General features: G+C 39.6%; 2 protein-coding genes across 7 annotated transcripts in view; one reads left to right on the top strand and one right to left on the bottom strand.

Annotated features, from left to right (window-relative positions):
• The window catches only part of KCNQ1 (potassium voltage-gated channel subfamily Q member 1), a 300,879-nt gene that overhangs the window by 190,172 nt on the left and 96,249 nt on the right, over positions 1–14,458 (bottom strand). For 4 of the 6 annotated variants that reach the window (XM_083720075.1, XM_083720074.1, XM_083720073.1 and 1 more), the window contains 3 exons: positions 13,194–13,220; positions 11,403–11,468; positions 10,021–10,141 (listed from right to left, as the gene is read on the bottom strand). In XM_083720075.1, the coding sequence (XP_083576201.1) occupies positions 10,021–10,141; positions 11,403–11,468; positions 13,194–13,220 (214 nt within the window). The remainder of the gene's footprint in view (positions 1–10,020; positions 10,142–11,402; positions 11,469–13,193; positions 13,221–14,458) is intronic. The other 2 variants (XM_083720076.1, XM_083720077.1) reach the window with 2 other exon arrangements.
• The window catches only part of TH (tyrosine hydroxylase), a 532,003-nt gene that overhangs the window by 100,822 nt on the left and 416,723 nt on the right, over positions 1–14,458 (top strand). The gene's annotated exons all lie outside the window — the stretch shown is intronic.

A 14,458-nucleotide genomic window follows, 5' to 3' on the forward strand; every position in this document is an offset into this window, starting at 1 on the left:
TGCATTCAGGTTTGTAGCTGCTTGGATACACACTTTTAAAATTGTTTCTATCTGTGGGAGAGATAAGCATGTGCTTAACTGTCTCTCATTAAAGGTGACTGAGTTGCTGAATCTTTGGCTGGCTTCCACCCTAAGAATCTGATCTTTATGAAAAAAGTTTGAAAACAAGCATCTTGTCATCCTCACTTAAATACAAAATCTCTTGCATGACAGGACTGCCCCCTTGTGTTATGTTAGATCCAATTCGGTTTTAAGATAGATTCAGAAGGTGACTCATAAGCTTTATATAGAAACTGATGGGGGTTTTTCATTTGTGCTCAGCTAATTTCTAAACTTCTAATAGTTAGAAATTCTGTACTAAGATAAAAACAATATAAGATGGGACCTTAGTTTGAGAGAAACTATTCCTGGGAAATGTCATTGTAGTAGTTGTGTCCAGCGATTCAGTCACTTCAAAAAAGAGATACTATACAGCTCCTCTAAAATAATAACATTGTTAGCTGCTTTAAATAATTAAAAGAAAACATTGCAGAAAATATACAAAAGATGAATTTTGTAATGAGTTTTCCCTTTGAGCAAATCGGTCACTTCTCCCTTTACAAGACTGCAAAAATAATCCCCTTATTCACTACCCCAGGGGCATAGGAAGCTGCCTTAAGACCAAGTCAGACTACTGGTTCATCTGTCTCAGTATTAATTTTTTTTTAAAAAGATATTTATTGCGATTTTCAAACAATACAACAAACCTCACATTCAAAGCCAAAATAACAAAAACGACTAAATTAAAAAGAAAAACAAAAACACCATCACAATCAATCAGTCAATCAAAAACAGATAAATACAGCAAAAAACATAAAAAACAAAAAAAGGTAAACCTAAGAGAAAAAATAAAAATCATATATATCCAGTTTCCATTATTTTCATATCCTTCTTTCCAGACTTCCTCACATCTCCTTTTTCTGTGTTCCCTTTTTACACCATCATATTCAGCAATGCCTAACCTTTTTTTTCAGATCTTCTTCTATATTGTACCTTTCATCTATTTATGTCTCTAATTTTCCCCCTTATACCCTCTTACATAAGTTTGACATAATGACATTCTAACTTTTCAACCTTATTTCTCATAAAACATTTTTACATATTCCTTTCAACTATGTCACTAATGCCACATTATCTTTATATCCTGCATCGCTTTAACATTCAAACATCTGTCTCAGTAATATCAACTGTGACTGACAGAAGCTCTCCAGGGTTTCAGGCCAGAGTCTTTCCCACTTCTACACAGAGGTGCTGAGGACTGAACCTTCCACGTGCAAAGCAGCAATGCCTCTGTGGCACCAGCACCCACTATATAGTACAGATTTGGGATTGAACAGTTAGGTCATAGGTGGTGTCAGAGGCTTAATGCTGTCCAGCTGGCATAGATAAGACTCCAGGCTCCCAGCCAGTTCCAAACTATTTGATTTATTTGACAAAGTTCAAACGTACATCTCCAGCGTTTCAATTAGCGTCCGTCCCGTTGTTGCGCAGTTGCCGCCTCTAAGCTTTCTTCTTCCTTTTCGGTACCCAGCATGCAAGTCTGCGGAAACTCCTCCCCTGACTTCCTCTGTGTACAGAATGACTTGTTCCAGGCTCATCCTCCTCCCCCTCTACGTCAGACCCACTGTCAGACAACAGGCTGATGATAATCTCTTTAGGCTCTCTATAACTGCTGGTTTCTGTCCTTTCATCTTTTCCCGTTTGCCTCTCCCTGACAGGTAGGCAACCTAAGGCCTGGGGGCTGGATCTGGCCCAATCACCTTCTAAATCTGGCCCCAGACGGTCTGGGAATCAGCGTGTTTTTACATGAGTAGAATGTGTCCTTTTCTTTAAAATGCATCTCTGGGTTATTTGTGTGGTCTGCCTGGTGTTTTTACATGAGTAGAATGTGTGCTTTTATTTAAAACGCATCTCTGGGGTATTTGTGGGGCATAGGAATTCGTTCATTTTTTTTCTCTTTTCCAAAATATAGTCCAGCCCCACACAAGGTCTGAGGGACAGTGGGCCGGCCCCCTGCTGAAAAAGTTTGCTGACCCCTGAGTTAGGTGATTTAAATCAATCAATCAATTAATTGAGGAGACATCTGAATTTCAACAGTAATAGTGTAAAGGTTGCTGGTGTCACAAACCTCTTGCTTCCTGCCTTACCATTTGCATAACTAGGCACCACTGGGGCCATTCTGGTAACATCGTCATAGGGATGAACTAGAGCCGAGGGCTAGACTGCCATCCAGTTTCATTCTGAAAGGCCTTTCAGTGCTTCTGAAGGATGCTCAGATTTTGGCAAATCTTTGGGAGGAATTTTGCAGTTATGGAGCAGTCACTAACCGCTTTCCTTTAACTGCCTATGTCTGAACATGCAGATAAAGAGAAAATGGTAAGGAAATCCAGGGTGGCATATAGTACAGGCACTCTCTTGGGTATGTGGGCTTGAGGGCGTTCTTGGGTCATACTTAAAACCGTGCCAAATGTTTACCAGGGGACATTTCAGTAAGTCTGCATTGCTTACACATTTTTACAACTATTGGGTTGTAGCCAACAAAGTCATACTCACTATTGAAACCAATTGGCAAGTCAGTTTTGTCCATTCATTCTGATGAGCCTACTCTGAGTATGGCATAGCTGCACAAAGCCCACTGTTACTCAGAACTGCTGCTGCTTCAGTGCAGCATTTCTGCTTCTCACCTACTCAGTTCTATTCCACTATGTAGTTCCTAAAGGGAAAGGCACATCCCCAAAGCTCTCTCCCAGGTGAATGTTTCAGGTAACCTAAATGCAGTCTTTTACCTCCTTCTGCCGTGCCAGATTTCAAGTGACACCTCTTCTTCCTATACCAGTAAAGTCATTCAAGGTGAAGAATTGGATTGACTTGGAGAAGTATGGGGCTTTGGTTTAGAGGAATTATACTCTTTCCATGTCAACACAATATATAAGCTTATGTCTGCATCAGCACCAGTACCATTATTCACTAAGCAGTTGTGCAGGTGTTTTAGGGATTGGCTGTGTACAGCAGGACTTCTGTTGCTCTTTTCCAAAGACCAGCCCCCTGTGCAACTACTGTTCAAAAATGACCACAAAAATCCTGCTGTACACATGGGTCTCTCCTTCACAGTTCTCTGGACAGAAGCCTACGTTTTTGCCAATATTGAGTTTCATAGCACAAGTTGTTTCCAGCTGTGGTGTGCAGCCTCTGGGAGTTTCAAAAGTGGTCCAAAAGGCCATTGCATACTCTTTATGGTTCAAGTTACTTTTTAAAAAATGAAACTGGTTTAATAATGATTTAATAATTTAATGTTGTCGAGAGATAGCATTAAAATAAGATTATGAAAATATCTAGTGGATAAAGACACCCCCCTCCCCCTGCAAAAAAAAAGGGACGCTGTTGTGCAGCACTGAAATCTCCTGAGGCACTTCCTATTTTTAAGCAAGGAACATTACAAACGATCACAATATTAATAAAAGTACCATTTCCATTACGGCAAAGGGTGCGGGTAAAATGCATTCCAATATTATTATTTAAATGTGCGCCTAAAATTTGATATGGGCAGGATTGGTTTAGATTTATAAAATGAAAAGCAGATGGTTTCAGAATAACTGCTAAAATCACTACAGCTTTATTACCCTTCAGTAGCTGCTCCCCATTTATTTCAATTGAGGCCAACTACCTAGGGCCAAGAGTGCAACTGCTGCTTGCGGTGTGATTTGCTCATTCATTCCAACCAAATTCAGTGAGGAATTCTGGGTTAGAAACTGGCTGCAGAAAAAGGTCACTGCAAGCTTATCACCTAGGTTGGATAAGCAGTCTTGGCTGTGTAATATTATAATGAAATGGAGCAATATATCCCTAGCAAATTATTCAGTTGTGTTTCCCCATAACTCCTGCATGTCATAACTTCATATGGTGGACTTTAATAAGAGCCTTGGAAAACCTCATAAATCATGAGCAAACGAAGCAGAAAACAAGCCAGAATACAACAAGTTAACACTGAACTCCAGCTTAGCGTTACAGATAGGTAGCCGTGTTGGTCTGCCATAGTCAAAACAAAAAAAATTCCTTCCAGTAGCACCTTAAAGACCAACTAAGTTAGTTCTTGGTATGAGCTTTCGTGTGCATGCACACTTCTTCAGATACACTGAAACAGAAGTTTCCAAACCCTTCTATATAGTGAGAAGGTGGGGAGGAGTATTACTCAGAAGGGTGGTGGGAATGGGTGATTGGCAGATAGCTGTGATGAGCCTGTTGACGACTCTTAACGACTGCAATAGGTCTTACAGGAAAAAGCAAGGGGTGAGAAGGTGAAAAATGGCTTTGTCATGTATAATGAGATAAGAATCCAAGGTCTTTGTTCAGACCAGGTGTCTCCATGGTTTTAAGTTTGGTGATAAGTTGCAATTCAGCAGCTTCTCTTTCCAGTCTATTTCTGACAAGACAGAGAAACCAGTAGGAGAACACTTCAATCTCCCAGGACATTCTATACAAGATCTCAAAGTAGCTGTTTTACTACAAAGGAATTTCAGAAATAGACTAAACCAACCAAATGGCCAGCTTAGCACAGTATCTCTTTTTTCCTATTCTGTACATATGCTTGCATAGCTTCTGTCCTGAGAAAAGCATAACTGTGTGTGCATGGCTAAATGCATTTAGCCTCTTAATGCTTTTATTATATTACATATGGAATAGTTAGAGCTTGCCTATTATCCTGAGATCGCAGGATGTGGAACAATAAAAAATACCACAATTTAAAACAACAAATATATTGTTTTTAGACTAGAATGTACACATGTGAACTAAAAGGCACATGTAAGGCAATAGTAATGGCATCGTAATAATAATGTATATGCTAACATGGTATACTACTACCATAGTTTCTTATTTTCCCTGCCTCTTAGGCAGAGTGGGGAGGAAGGTTGTTTATTTAAAAGTCTGTAAAGGATGGAATACTCTAATTACTTAACACAGAAGGAAACAGGATTCATGAGGGACAAGTTTGATTGTAACACATCAGAAAACTGTTGTTTCATGCCTGATCTTTGGCTGTATGCTTGCTTTGATTGCTGCTGTTTAACTCCTCTCTGCAATTAACCATCAAGTTGTCTGTGTGCAAATCACATTTTAAATGTTGTTAGCTGCCCTGCAAACAAAGTTGTGGTGACAGCAGGTCAGTCATTATATCTGACCACTTGAAAGTGAATAAGCTGTATTTGCTCAGACTTTACAAGGGCCTTTGGAAATGAGGGAGGGAGATAAAAGCGGGAATCATTTACAATATGAGCCATCTAGTCAGCGCAAATAAGGATTCCTCCACACCACAGAGATTACAAATGTTTGCTCTGGACATAATGTATCTTTAAACTAAGAAGCTGCCTCCAAATCACAAAGGTGAAAGAGGGCCCTTTAATAATCAAATTACCAGGAATAAACAAAGGCACAGCCATTGCATATACAAAACTCAAAGCGTCACAAACCCAACATCTTTTTGGCTATGAGATTTTGCAAATAGTTGGCATATGTACAATGGTGTGCATATTCTCTAAAATGACTAGATAATTATCCTTCTTGGCAGGGGTCTTCTGTAATAAAAACACTGTGACGGCAAAAGACAGAAAAAGTGCAGTTGTGCTCACCTGAAATGCAGTTTTCCATTCCCAGTGAAAGATCAGCAGGATGGGTTGATGATGATGAAGAAGAAGAGTTTGGATTTGATATCCCACTTTATCACTACCCGAAGGAGTCTCAAAGCGGCTAATATTCTCCTTTCCCTTCCTCCCCCACAACAAACACTCTGTGAGGTGAGTGGGGCTGAGAGACTTCAAAGAAGTGTGACTGGCCCAAGGTCACCCAGCAGCTGCATGTGGAGGAGCGGAGACGCGAACCCGGTTCACCAAATTACGAAACTACCGCTCTTCCTCCCCTTGGTCCAAGGCCAGCAGCAGCCCTTTGGGAGGCAGGGCTCCCATCATGCACTTTGCACAGACTTGCCAAGCTCAAGAAAAACAGCCTACTTCCCAATCCAAACTACAACTAACCTCAACTGTGGAAGAAGAAGAAGAAGAAGAAGAAGAAGAAGAAGAAGAAGAAGAAGAAGAAACATTCCTACATAGGGTGGGGCCTGCTGACTGGAACAACTACATTTCAGGTGAGTGCAACTGTGCTTCTCCCAGTTCCAGGTCAGCAGGGATGGGAAGTACAATAGCTAACCTCCCTAGAGCAGGTTAAGGCTGTAGGAGCTAAGGCTGGAAGACCTTCTGCAGGACCCTCTGGCCAAATGCTGCCTTGGCTAAAGTGTATGTGTCAGGTTGTAGTGCCTGGTAAAGGTATATTGGCAGAAGGGGCCGGGGGGATAGGAAATGCAATGCACCCGTTTGACATATGAAGAGGGAATATCTTTTAAATCTCACTCGTCTCCTTAGTCAATTCACACAATTCTTTTGAAAATGGTGTTCATGCTAAAAAGAAGCTTTGTGAGCTTGAATCCGAGCCGGACGATGGCGTTCATGCCAAAATGAAAAGAGTGATGCAGTGCGGCAGCCCCGCCAGGCTTCTCCAGCATTCCCACTCTGAGAAGGGAAGAAATTGGGCTGCTTCTCCCGTCCCTTCACTGAGAGGGAAAGGGAGGAAAGAAAAAAGTGCCAAGGCTAAAAAGAAGAAGATGCAGAGCATGGGAAAGGAGAGGCTAGGCAGGTGCTCCAGGTGAAGTAAACTGAAGCAGAAGAGAAGGAAAAATATATCTATGGAATGAGGAAAGAAAATACCACCTAACTAAGCTGTTAAAAAAAAGAATATATAAACTTAAGGAGGTAAGTGAGAGCTAATGGTGACTGGCTGTACTAGATGAAGGCAGGAACAGAACTATGGGATGGGAGCTGTATCTCCCTAAAGGTTGCTGCCTGCCTTCGACCAGGGAGAGATCATCTGTCCCCCTTGCTGACCTGGATCTGGGAATGGGAAAATCACTTAGCACAATGTGATCCTCACAAGCATGTGCTTTTCATGGAGAAAAACATAAGTTCCTGCAGTAAATCAAATAAGCTGGCATAAATAAGCATTGGACTATGATCTGGGAGACCAGATATTGTTGGTTTATTGGGTGTGGGGAAGATATCACCCACTGCCCCTTATACTTCCTAAAGCTCTAGCTCTATTATCATCTCTGCACTATTGGCACTCTGACAAAGCTTGAGGGCTGTCAGATGGGGAGGATGAACCTGCCACCTCCCTTTCCCCACAATTTAAATAAATAAACAAACCTATTTGGCGATTGTATGGCTCTTGGGAATTTTACAGAAAGGGAACAAACCTTTGCAAGCCCTTTCATAAATCTCCCATCTGTCAGAGGCTCCAACTGCAATGGAAGTGACTGATACTCCGACTGAGGTTCAGTTTACATCACCACAAAGGGTACTGTATCTCGGCACTCCTCCTCACCTTGATCTTGCTAGATCAGGAAATGGGAATTCAGAGAAAGACTCCCCTTTGAGGATGCCCCAAATATTCTATGGGGAACAGGAGTCCTCTGTATAGGTCAGGCCATAGAGGGTCCTTCCAGACTGTTGCTATTTTGGGGTGGCATCCAGTTGCACACCAGCAAATTCGGGTTGCACAATCCAATATGATTTGGGACTGGTGCACAACAAACCAGCTTTTTCAAAACATGGGGTAAAAGAAAGTGACTGGAAAGTGTAGGGTAGCATTTGCTTGATGCAATGCTATCTATCCTCCCCACAACCAAATCAAAACGAATGCTCTGAAAACAGCAGGTATAATCAGATCTCCCCAGAAACAAATTTGGATTAATGCTCAATAAACAGGTCGTCTGGAAGCGACCTCAGAGTGTGTTCATGATCCCAAGTGTGTTGTGCTTAGAAACACATCTGTGATACTGCCCTGAAGCAAAACCAGTTCTGTTCTTGCTCACCAATTCATGCCGCTAGCTAAAGCAGCATAGTTTTATATTGCTCCAGGTTCTTCCACACATCCAAGACATAACCATGCATCAAAGAAGAACTGCTGCATCTGGCTGCAGTTAGAAGGCAAATGCAGGTGCATCAGTGCGAACAAAAGCTACTATGCTGCTGCTGAGATTGGGGTCAACATCACAGTGAAGCAGCACACATTATGGCACCGAGTCAGGCTTTGGCCCCTACTCTTGTTGCGGCAGTGCATTGGATCCAATCATGCATCTACCTCCTGTCTCACTTTTCTTAATGTGGACAGGCATGTAAGCTCCATAAACGTGGCCATGATTGAGTTGGGGAGACCCCAGAGACACCCTTAACTAAGTGTGATTTTCACAAGGCTGCTGCTGGCTTACTGCTCCTGGACCCCTGGGATATTCCTGACGTACTTGTGATGAAACAGACAAGTACCAGTTGCAAGAGTTTCTCCATCCTTCCCAAGTAAGTGAAAACAGAGATTTTAAACACATTCCTTAATCTGACTTTTACCAAGAAAGTTTCCTGACAGTACAGTAGGTAACCAATATTTTTGCCAGGTGATTTATATTGCCTGTCAAAGAGAAGTAATTTTATGCTCTCAGGTGAAATCTGTTTGCAGATACTTTTTGCCAAGCACATGCCTGCAATTCACACAGCGGCTCTTACTCACGCCTTTGTGGTTATGGAATCAGTTTCTTTCATACACGCTCATTTTCATGGCCCCTGGGGCATATTAATTTATATGCAGCACTACAGTCCAAGATTCAACAGCACATTATTCTTTCTGGTTCCAAAGCCCTTCATTCTCTAACCAGGAGTTACAGTGTTATGCAGCTGGGCTATAAAATATTCTTCATGCTGATATATCTCTTATAGAGCATGGATCACTTTTACAGTCTGAACTGAAGCTGCATTTGATCTGACTTTTACATGCTAATTGGTTTACATGGATTGGCTAGATATTTGTGATATGTACTATGGAGCCCTTTGGAATGCTTGCATGAAGGATTATACCAATGCAGCCTTTCAAATTTTAAGAGCTACTAGTTTACAGAGTTCCAGCAAAACAGACTACTTAAAAGAAAAACTGGGAGGAAGAAACACGCGAAGTCACAGTTACAAGAGCATAAAAAGCATTTGTTTATGGATTCCCTTGGGAAATAAATCCTCATGGTTAATTATGTCAAGTTGCAATTTTCTTTACAAACTTTTTTGTAACCAGAAACCACTTTTGTTTTTACGGTAGTATAACTATATATGCCTGCATTTCTGTGTTTGTGTACTATATAGATTGATACATGGATAGTTTTATACAGTAAGCCTGCCAGGGTTACGTTCCAGGAATCGTGCCTAAAGCCACAATTGTGTACAGTATAGTCAAAACACATAGAGTTTGGTGACATTGACAAGGATACAAAGGAAGAATAAGATACAGTAAATACACCAAATATTGCATAGAGAGTTTAATAGGAAACTAGGAATGATCATCATTTGATCACACCTGAGCCAAGTCTGTTTATGTAGGCCCTCGTGATCCACAACATGTCCTGACACCTCTCTGGACAACAGGTGGATTCAATCTGGGTACTACCGCAATGGTGCTGTTATTCTCCATACCACATCACTGCTATTTGAACAGGAATAATTTCACACTATTCAGATCTTATGAGAAATGTCCAAATAGGGCATTAGCAGTTCAGGCACAACATAACACATCTCTAAACACAAAAACCAATGCCATCTATGAACTTTTTGTACAGCTATCCACAGTATTAAGTAAATGTAAAAAGCATATCTCATAACTCAATAACCAATGCAGTATGTTTTGCTTAAAATGAAGAATATCCATCAGGTGCAATGTGACCTAAAAGTCAGATTTGTTCCATGAACAGAATGGATATCGGGACAGCATACATTAATTTCTACACAGAATGATTTTACATAAATAACTATAAGGTTGATCTAGGATTATATTTTAGCTTATAGCATGTACTGGTTGAACTTGTCTGGAGCAAATGATAGCATAATTCAGAAATCTGTGACTTACTGTGAGATGTGAGTTATTGGGGTCAGCAATGTTTCGCCTTCCAGGTCGAGTTCATCAGCAAAGCTGTTCGTCCTAATGAATGGTCCTGTGTTTGTATCTAAAAATGGAGAGTTTCTTTTCACTGTGAAAAAGAAACAGGAAGGTAAAGATTAAACTTGCTAGTAGGCAAAAGGCAGAATACTTTTTCTTTGGTAGGTCCATGATTCTGGAACGTCCAGTTAACCTCCATACAGTTACCACACTAGTTTTTCAGAAAGATTTTGAAAACCCACTTATTCTTGGTGGGCTTTCTCATGACTGATACTCTTATCTAATTATTGTGCTCTTTTTGATGGTTTTTTTATTTTGTTTTATTTCTGGACTGGATACGTACTTTCTAAATACATACATAATTTTACTTGTATGCTGCCTTTCCACAGTTCAAACCATGCTCAAAGTGGCTTACAGCATAAAAAGAACACATAATTATAAAATTACAGAAGTAGTCAAACCATAATATTTTTAAATGCACAACCAAACTGAACCACATAAATCACAAGACCTAAAATAAAGATACAAGTAACTAACAGGCGCTACAACCCTCACCTCAACAAAAAACCCTAAACAGGAGCCTACGAGTCTGGTCAGCAGTCTCACCTTTTGTAGCTGCAGTCAGGCCCCACCCTCCCAGGCCAGGTGGAAAACACCTACAAGGCAGGGAGCATGTCTTCCAGGACTCTTTGGCCCCTTTAAAATACTATGAATCTAGAGTACTCATGAACAGAATTCTGCAAACAGGAAGCACCACTGGAGGTGAAAAGCTATTCTGCAGCGTTTGGGGACCCTCCAGAACATTGTGGAAGGCGGCAAAAGGAGCTGCAAGGACAAGGAAGAATAAGCAAAAATCACCTCCTTCCTTTTCTTCTATCTGCAAATGGAAGCAACATTTCCATTTGCAAAAGAGTAAGTCTGGATCCAACTCAGTTTAAATTCCTAGTAGTAGTCACAGTATTTATTTGTTTAAGACTAGAAATAAATTTCAATCTCCAACTGGTTTTGTTTAAGCTTTGTACCTTCAGTACAGTGGTACCTCAGGTTGCAGACACCTCAGGTTACAAACACTTCAGGTTACAAACTCCGCTAACCTGGAGGTAGTACCTTGGGTTGATAACTTTGTCCCAGGATAAGAACAGAAATTGCGGGAGGCCCCATTACCTAAAGAACGGTTTCAGGTTAAAAACGGACCTCAGAACGAATTTAGTTCATAAACTGAGGTTCCACTGTATAGTTCTATCTTCTGAAAGGAAACCCTAATCTGTCCCATAAATTGTAACAGAATGGGTGAAATGTAGTGTCTACAAGCCCAGAGTTGAGCAAATGAAGCAAAGAGATGCAAGATTTACCTGGAGAAGGGGGAGAACTGGGAGATGGCTGCTCTGTAGAAAAGGATGACCAGGAATGCTGACGGACTGAGTGAACAGGTGACAGGAGGGGGTAGGAGAGACAGTGCACCGAAAAAGAACACCGAAAAAGAAAGGAAGAAAGTCAAGAGAGGCAGTAATGCAATCCAAGCCAAAATTGCATCAGTTAATCTTTAAACAACAGGAAAACAGGTATTAAAAATATTTCTTGCAGGTAAGGCACATGATCAATATGTATCTCTTCCTTATAATTTTAAACTAATACATGTTGAGCCTTCTTGCATTTTTGAACATTAGGTAAGTAATATCAATATGACTTCTTAAATATTTCTATCATGTCCTTGGCTATTTCACCTTATTCACTTTTCCCTTCCAACCACCCTCATTTCCCCTCTACATGGGTACTGTATTATCCTAGAGAATGAGAATAGAAAAGGCCTCCTATAATTTCAGTAACCTCTACTATGGAAGGTATATAGACATTTTGTCCCACTATATTTATGTTAAGGGGAAACTTGGTAAGCCTCCTTAAATTTTGGGAGAAATGTGCAAGAGAAATTTGTGAAGATACATTCAGAATAGATGTTTTCTACAGATAAACAATGGGTAAGACTTCACAACAGGTTAGAAATTAAACTTCATCACAGATTCAGATTGGTCAATCTGACTAAGCAGGTTTGAGATTTTAGCCATGGCAAGATCTGCAAATGTTTAAGGCTTCTTAATGAAGTGTTGCTTATTTAATAGGTTTTTAAAACTTACCAGCTGCTTATAACTTTAGTCACTGATTTTATGGCTGAGTTCTACTTTATGCACTTGAGTAAAACAAAGTAACCCAAGAATTTTAATTTAAATAATTAATTTACTCCTTATGGGGGGAAAGCTTCCAGGTATTCTTTGCTTAAAAACAACCAGAGGCCATCTTTAAAAGAATCAATAGGTGAATTATTCTATGTCTACTTTAGTTATTTTAATATAATTTCAAGTTTCAGCAAACCTAAATGTCCTATACATTATCCAGTAAACATCTTAAGGACATTATCCTGTAAATGTTAAGTTCTTTTAGGTCTTACTGGGAATTCAGTGGGAAAACTGAACCACATTCTTAACTATATCCCTTTGAAACATAAGATTTAAAAGTGATGAATCATGTCCTAAATCTCCCATCCCCCTCCCACCATAATAAAAATATGACTAAAATTTTGAATCTTTTTAAAAATAAGGAAAATATTCATTGCAATTAGGAATTCAAGAAATGTAATGAGCTGAGATTCTTAGGCTGCCATTCTCTGCACACTTACCTAGGAGTAAGCCCTACTGAATCCAGTTAGGCTTACTGTCAAGTAAACATGCATAAGCTTGCACTGCATATTTTTTATTGCAGACTTCAAATAAAAATATAAAACAATGGGATTCACATGTCATCCTAATCAGTTATAAATGAGCAAGTGAAGAAAGAAAATAAATGGCACTGAGTAAAGACAGTGGATTAACTCATTTGCTACAATGCAATTATGGGAGACAATGTTAAGAGTATATCATGTAATTAAACAGGATTTTTTATTGAAAAAATCCTACTTTTCTTCATTACTAATTGAATCATGATAAACGACAGATGTGAAAGAATGCACATTTGTCCCACTTCAATTGCAGAATGTTAGCAGAAAAGTAGTATAGCCAATGGCCAGCGGGAGCATGAGAAAAGCACTGTAAGCAATGTTAAGTTTTCAATGTCTGGCATGCTGTAGGAAAATACAAATTTCCTTAACTTACCAAGAAATTTGAACATTCCTTTTTGTCCTGTACACTTGTAAGAGTTTTGAGAGAAGAAAACAGAGGGAGGAGGAGGAAAAAGGGAGAATAGATGTCAGAAGGAAAAGGAAACCTTTGTTTCTAAACTGGAGTTAGTACCTGCTTATAGATTATGTTGCCCTTCAAATGGTGAAAGTCACAGTTAAAGGTTAATGTCACTTGGGCATAGAAAGCAGTGAAAGAAAGCTTTAACATCTTTTGTACTACATAACCTATTGAGAAACCAAGAACTGCATGTGAACTTTCTACCTGATATGCATTCCAATGTGGTATTCCCCATTGATATTTGCTCTCTACAGCACTTTTATTTTTTTAAAAAAATGAAATTTACTTGGAAGAAAACTTGGCAAACAAGCTCTCAAAGGAAAGGGATGTGAGCTCTAAAAATACCCATGTATGAGTAGCAGGTATATAGGAGGACAAAGTAGTGCTTTCCTTGAACGCTTATGATCTGTGCAAGTATTCTTCAGAACCGTTTTTTTTAAAGATGTGGCAGAAAGCTAACAAGAAAAATAAGATTATTATTCTAAAATATGGAGGCTACCCAGAAGACTCATGCAGAACAGAAAGCAACTTAACAGTGAATAAGTAGCCTCTGGAACCTAGAAGGATACTGTCATACTGTTAATTGTAATAATATATATAAATAAATCAGTCTAAACAGAGATGAAGATTAAGGCTTTGGTTTAGTTGAACATTTTAGTTTCCTTTCCTCAGTATCACAGTTCAGATTTCAAATAAATGCTGGAAACCAAGGGGGGAAAGAAACTAAGGCAAGTGTCAAATGCAAGAGAGTTTTCTTTAAAAATAAATAAATAAAAATAATCAAAGCGCTAGATAGATGTTGAGAAAGGTGCTAATCTTCAAGATTATGGTCAGGAGGTGTTAAGGTGTTAAGTATATAGATCCATAAATTATCTTTCTAAAACCCCTGGATAAAATGGTTTCTATAGGAAATATTTACAAGTCAAGAGTAAAATATTTTAAAAGAGACTCGACAAAGACACTCAAGCACATGTAGGTTCAATCTGTTACAGCAGCATTGAAACTTGAGGGCAGTAAAGCAGAACAGCCTCTTATAAACTTTCTTAGCTATAAATTTCTTCAGGGCTCAGGTATTCGTTAGGCTATTTGGTCTAGTTAAATGACAACTCCTTATTTCAGGGTATAATCCAAACCCCAACCAGGAAGCAGTGCGGCTTGTCAAAGCACTACATCTGCAGTTC

This window comes from Podarcis gaigeae, assembly GCF_964106915.1.
Source record: "Podarcis gaigeae genome assembly, chromosome: 1".
Classification (NCBI taxonomy): Eukaryota; Metazoa; Chordata; class Lepidosauria; order Squamata; family Lacertidae; genus Podarcis; species Podarcis gaigeae.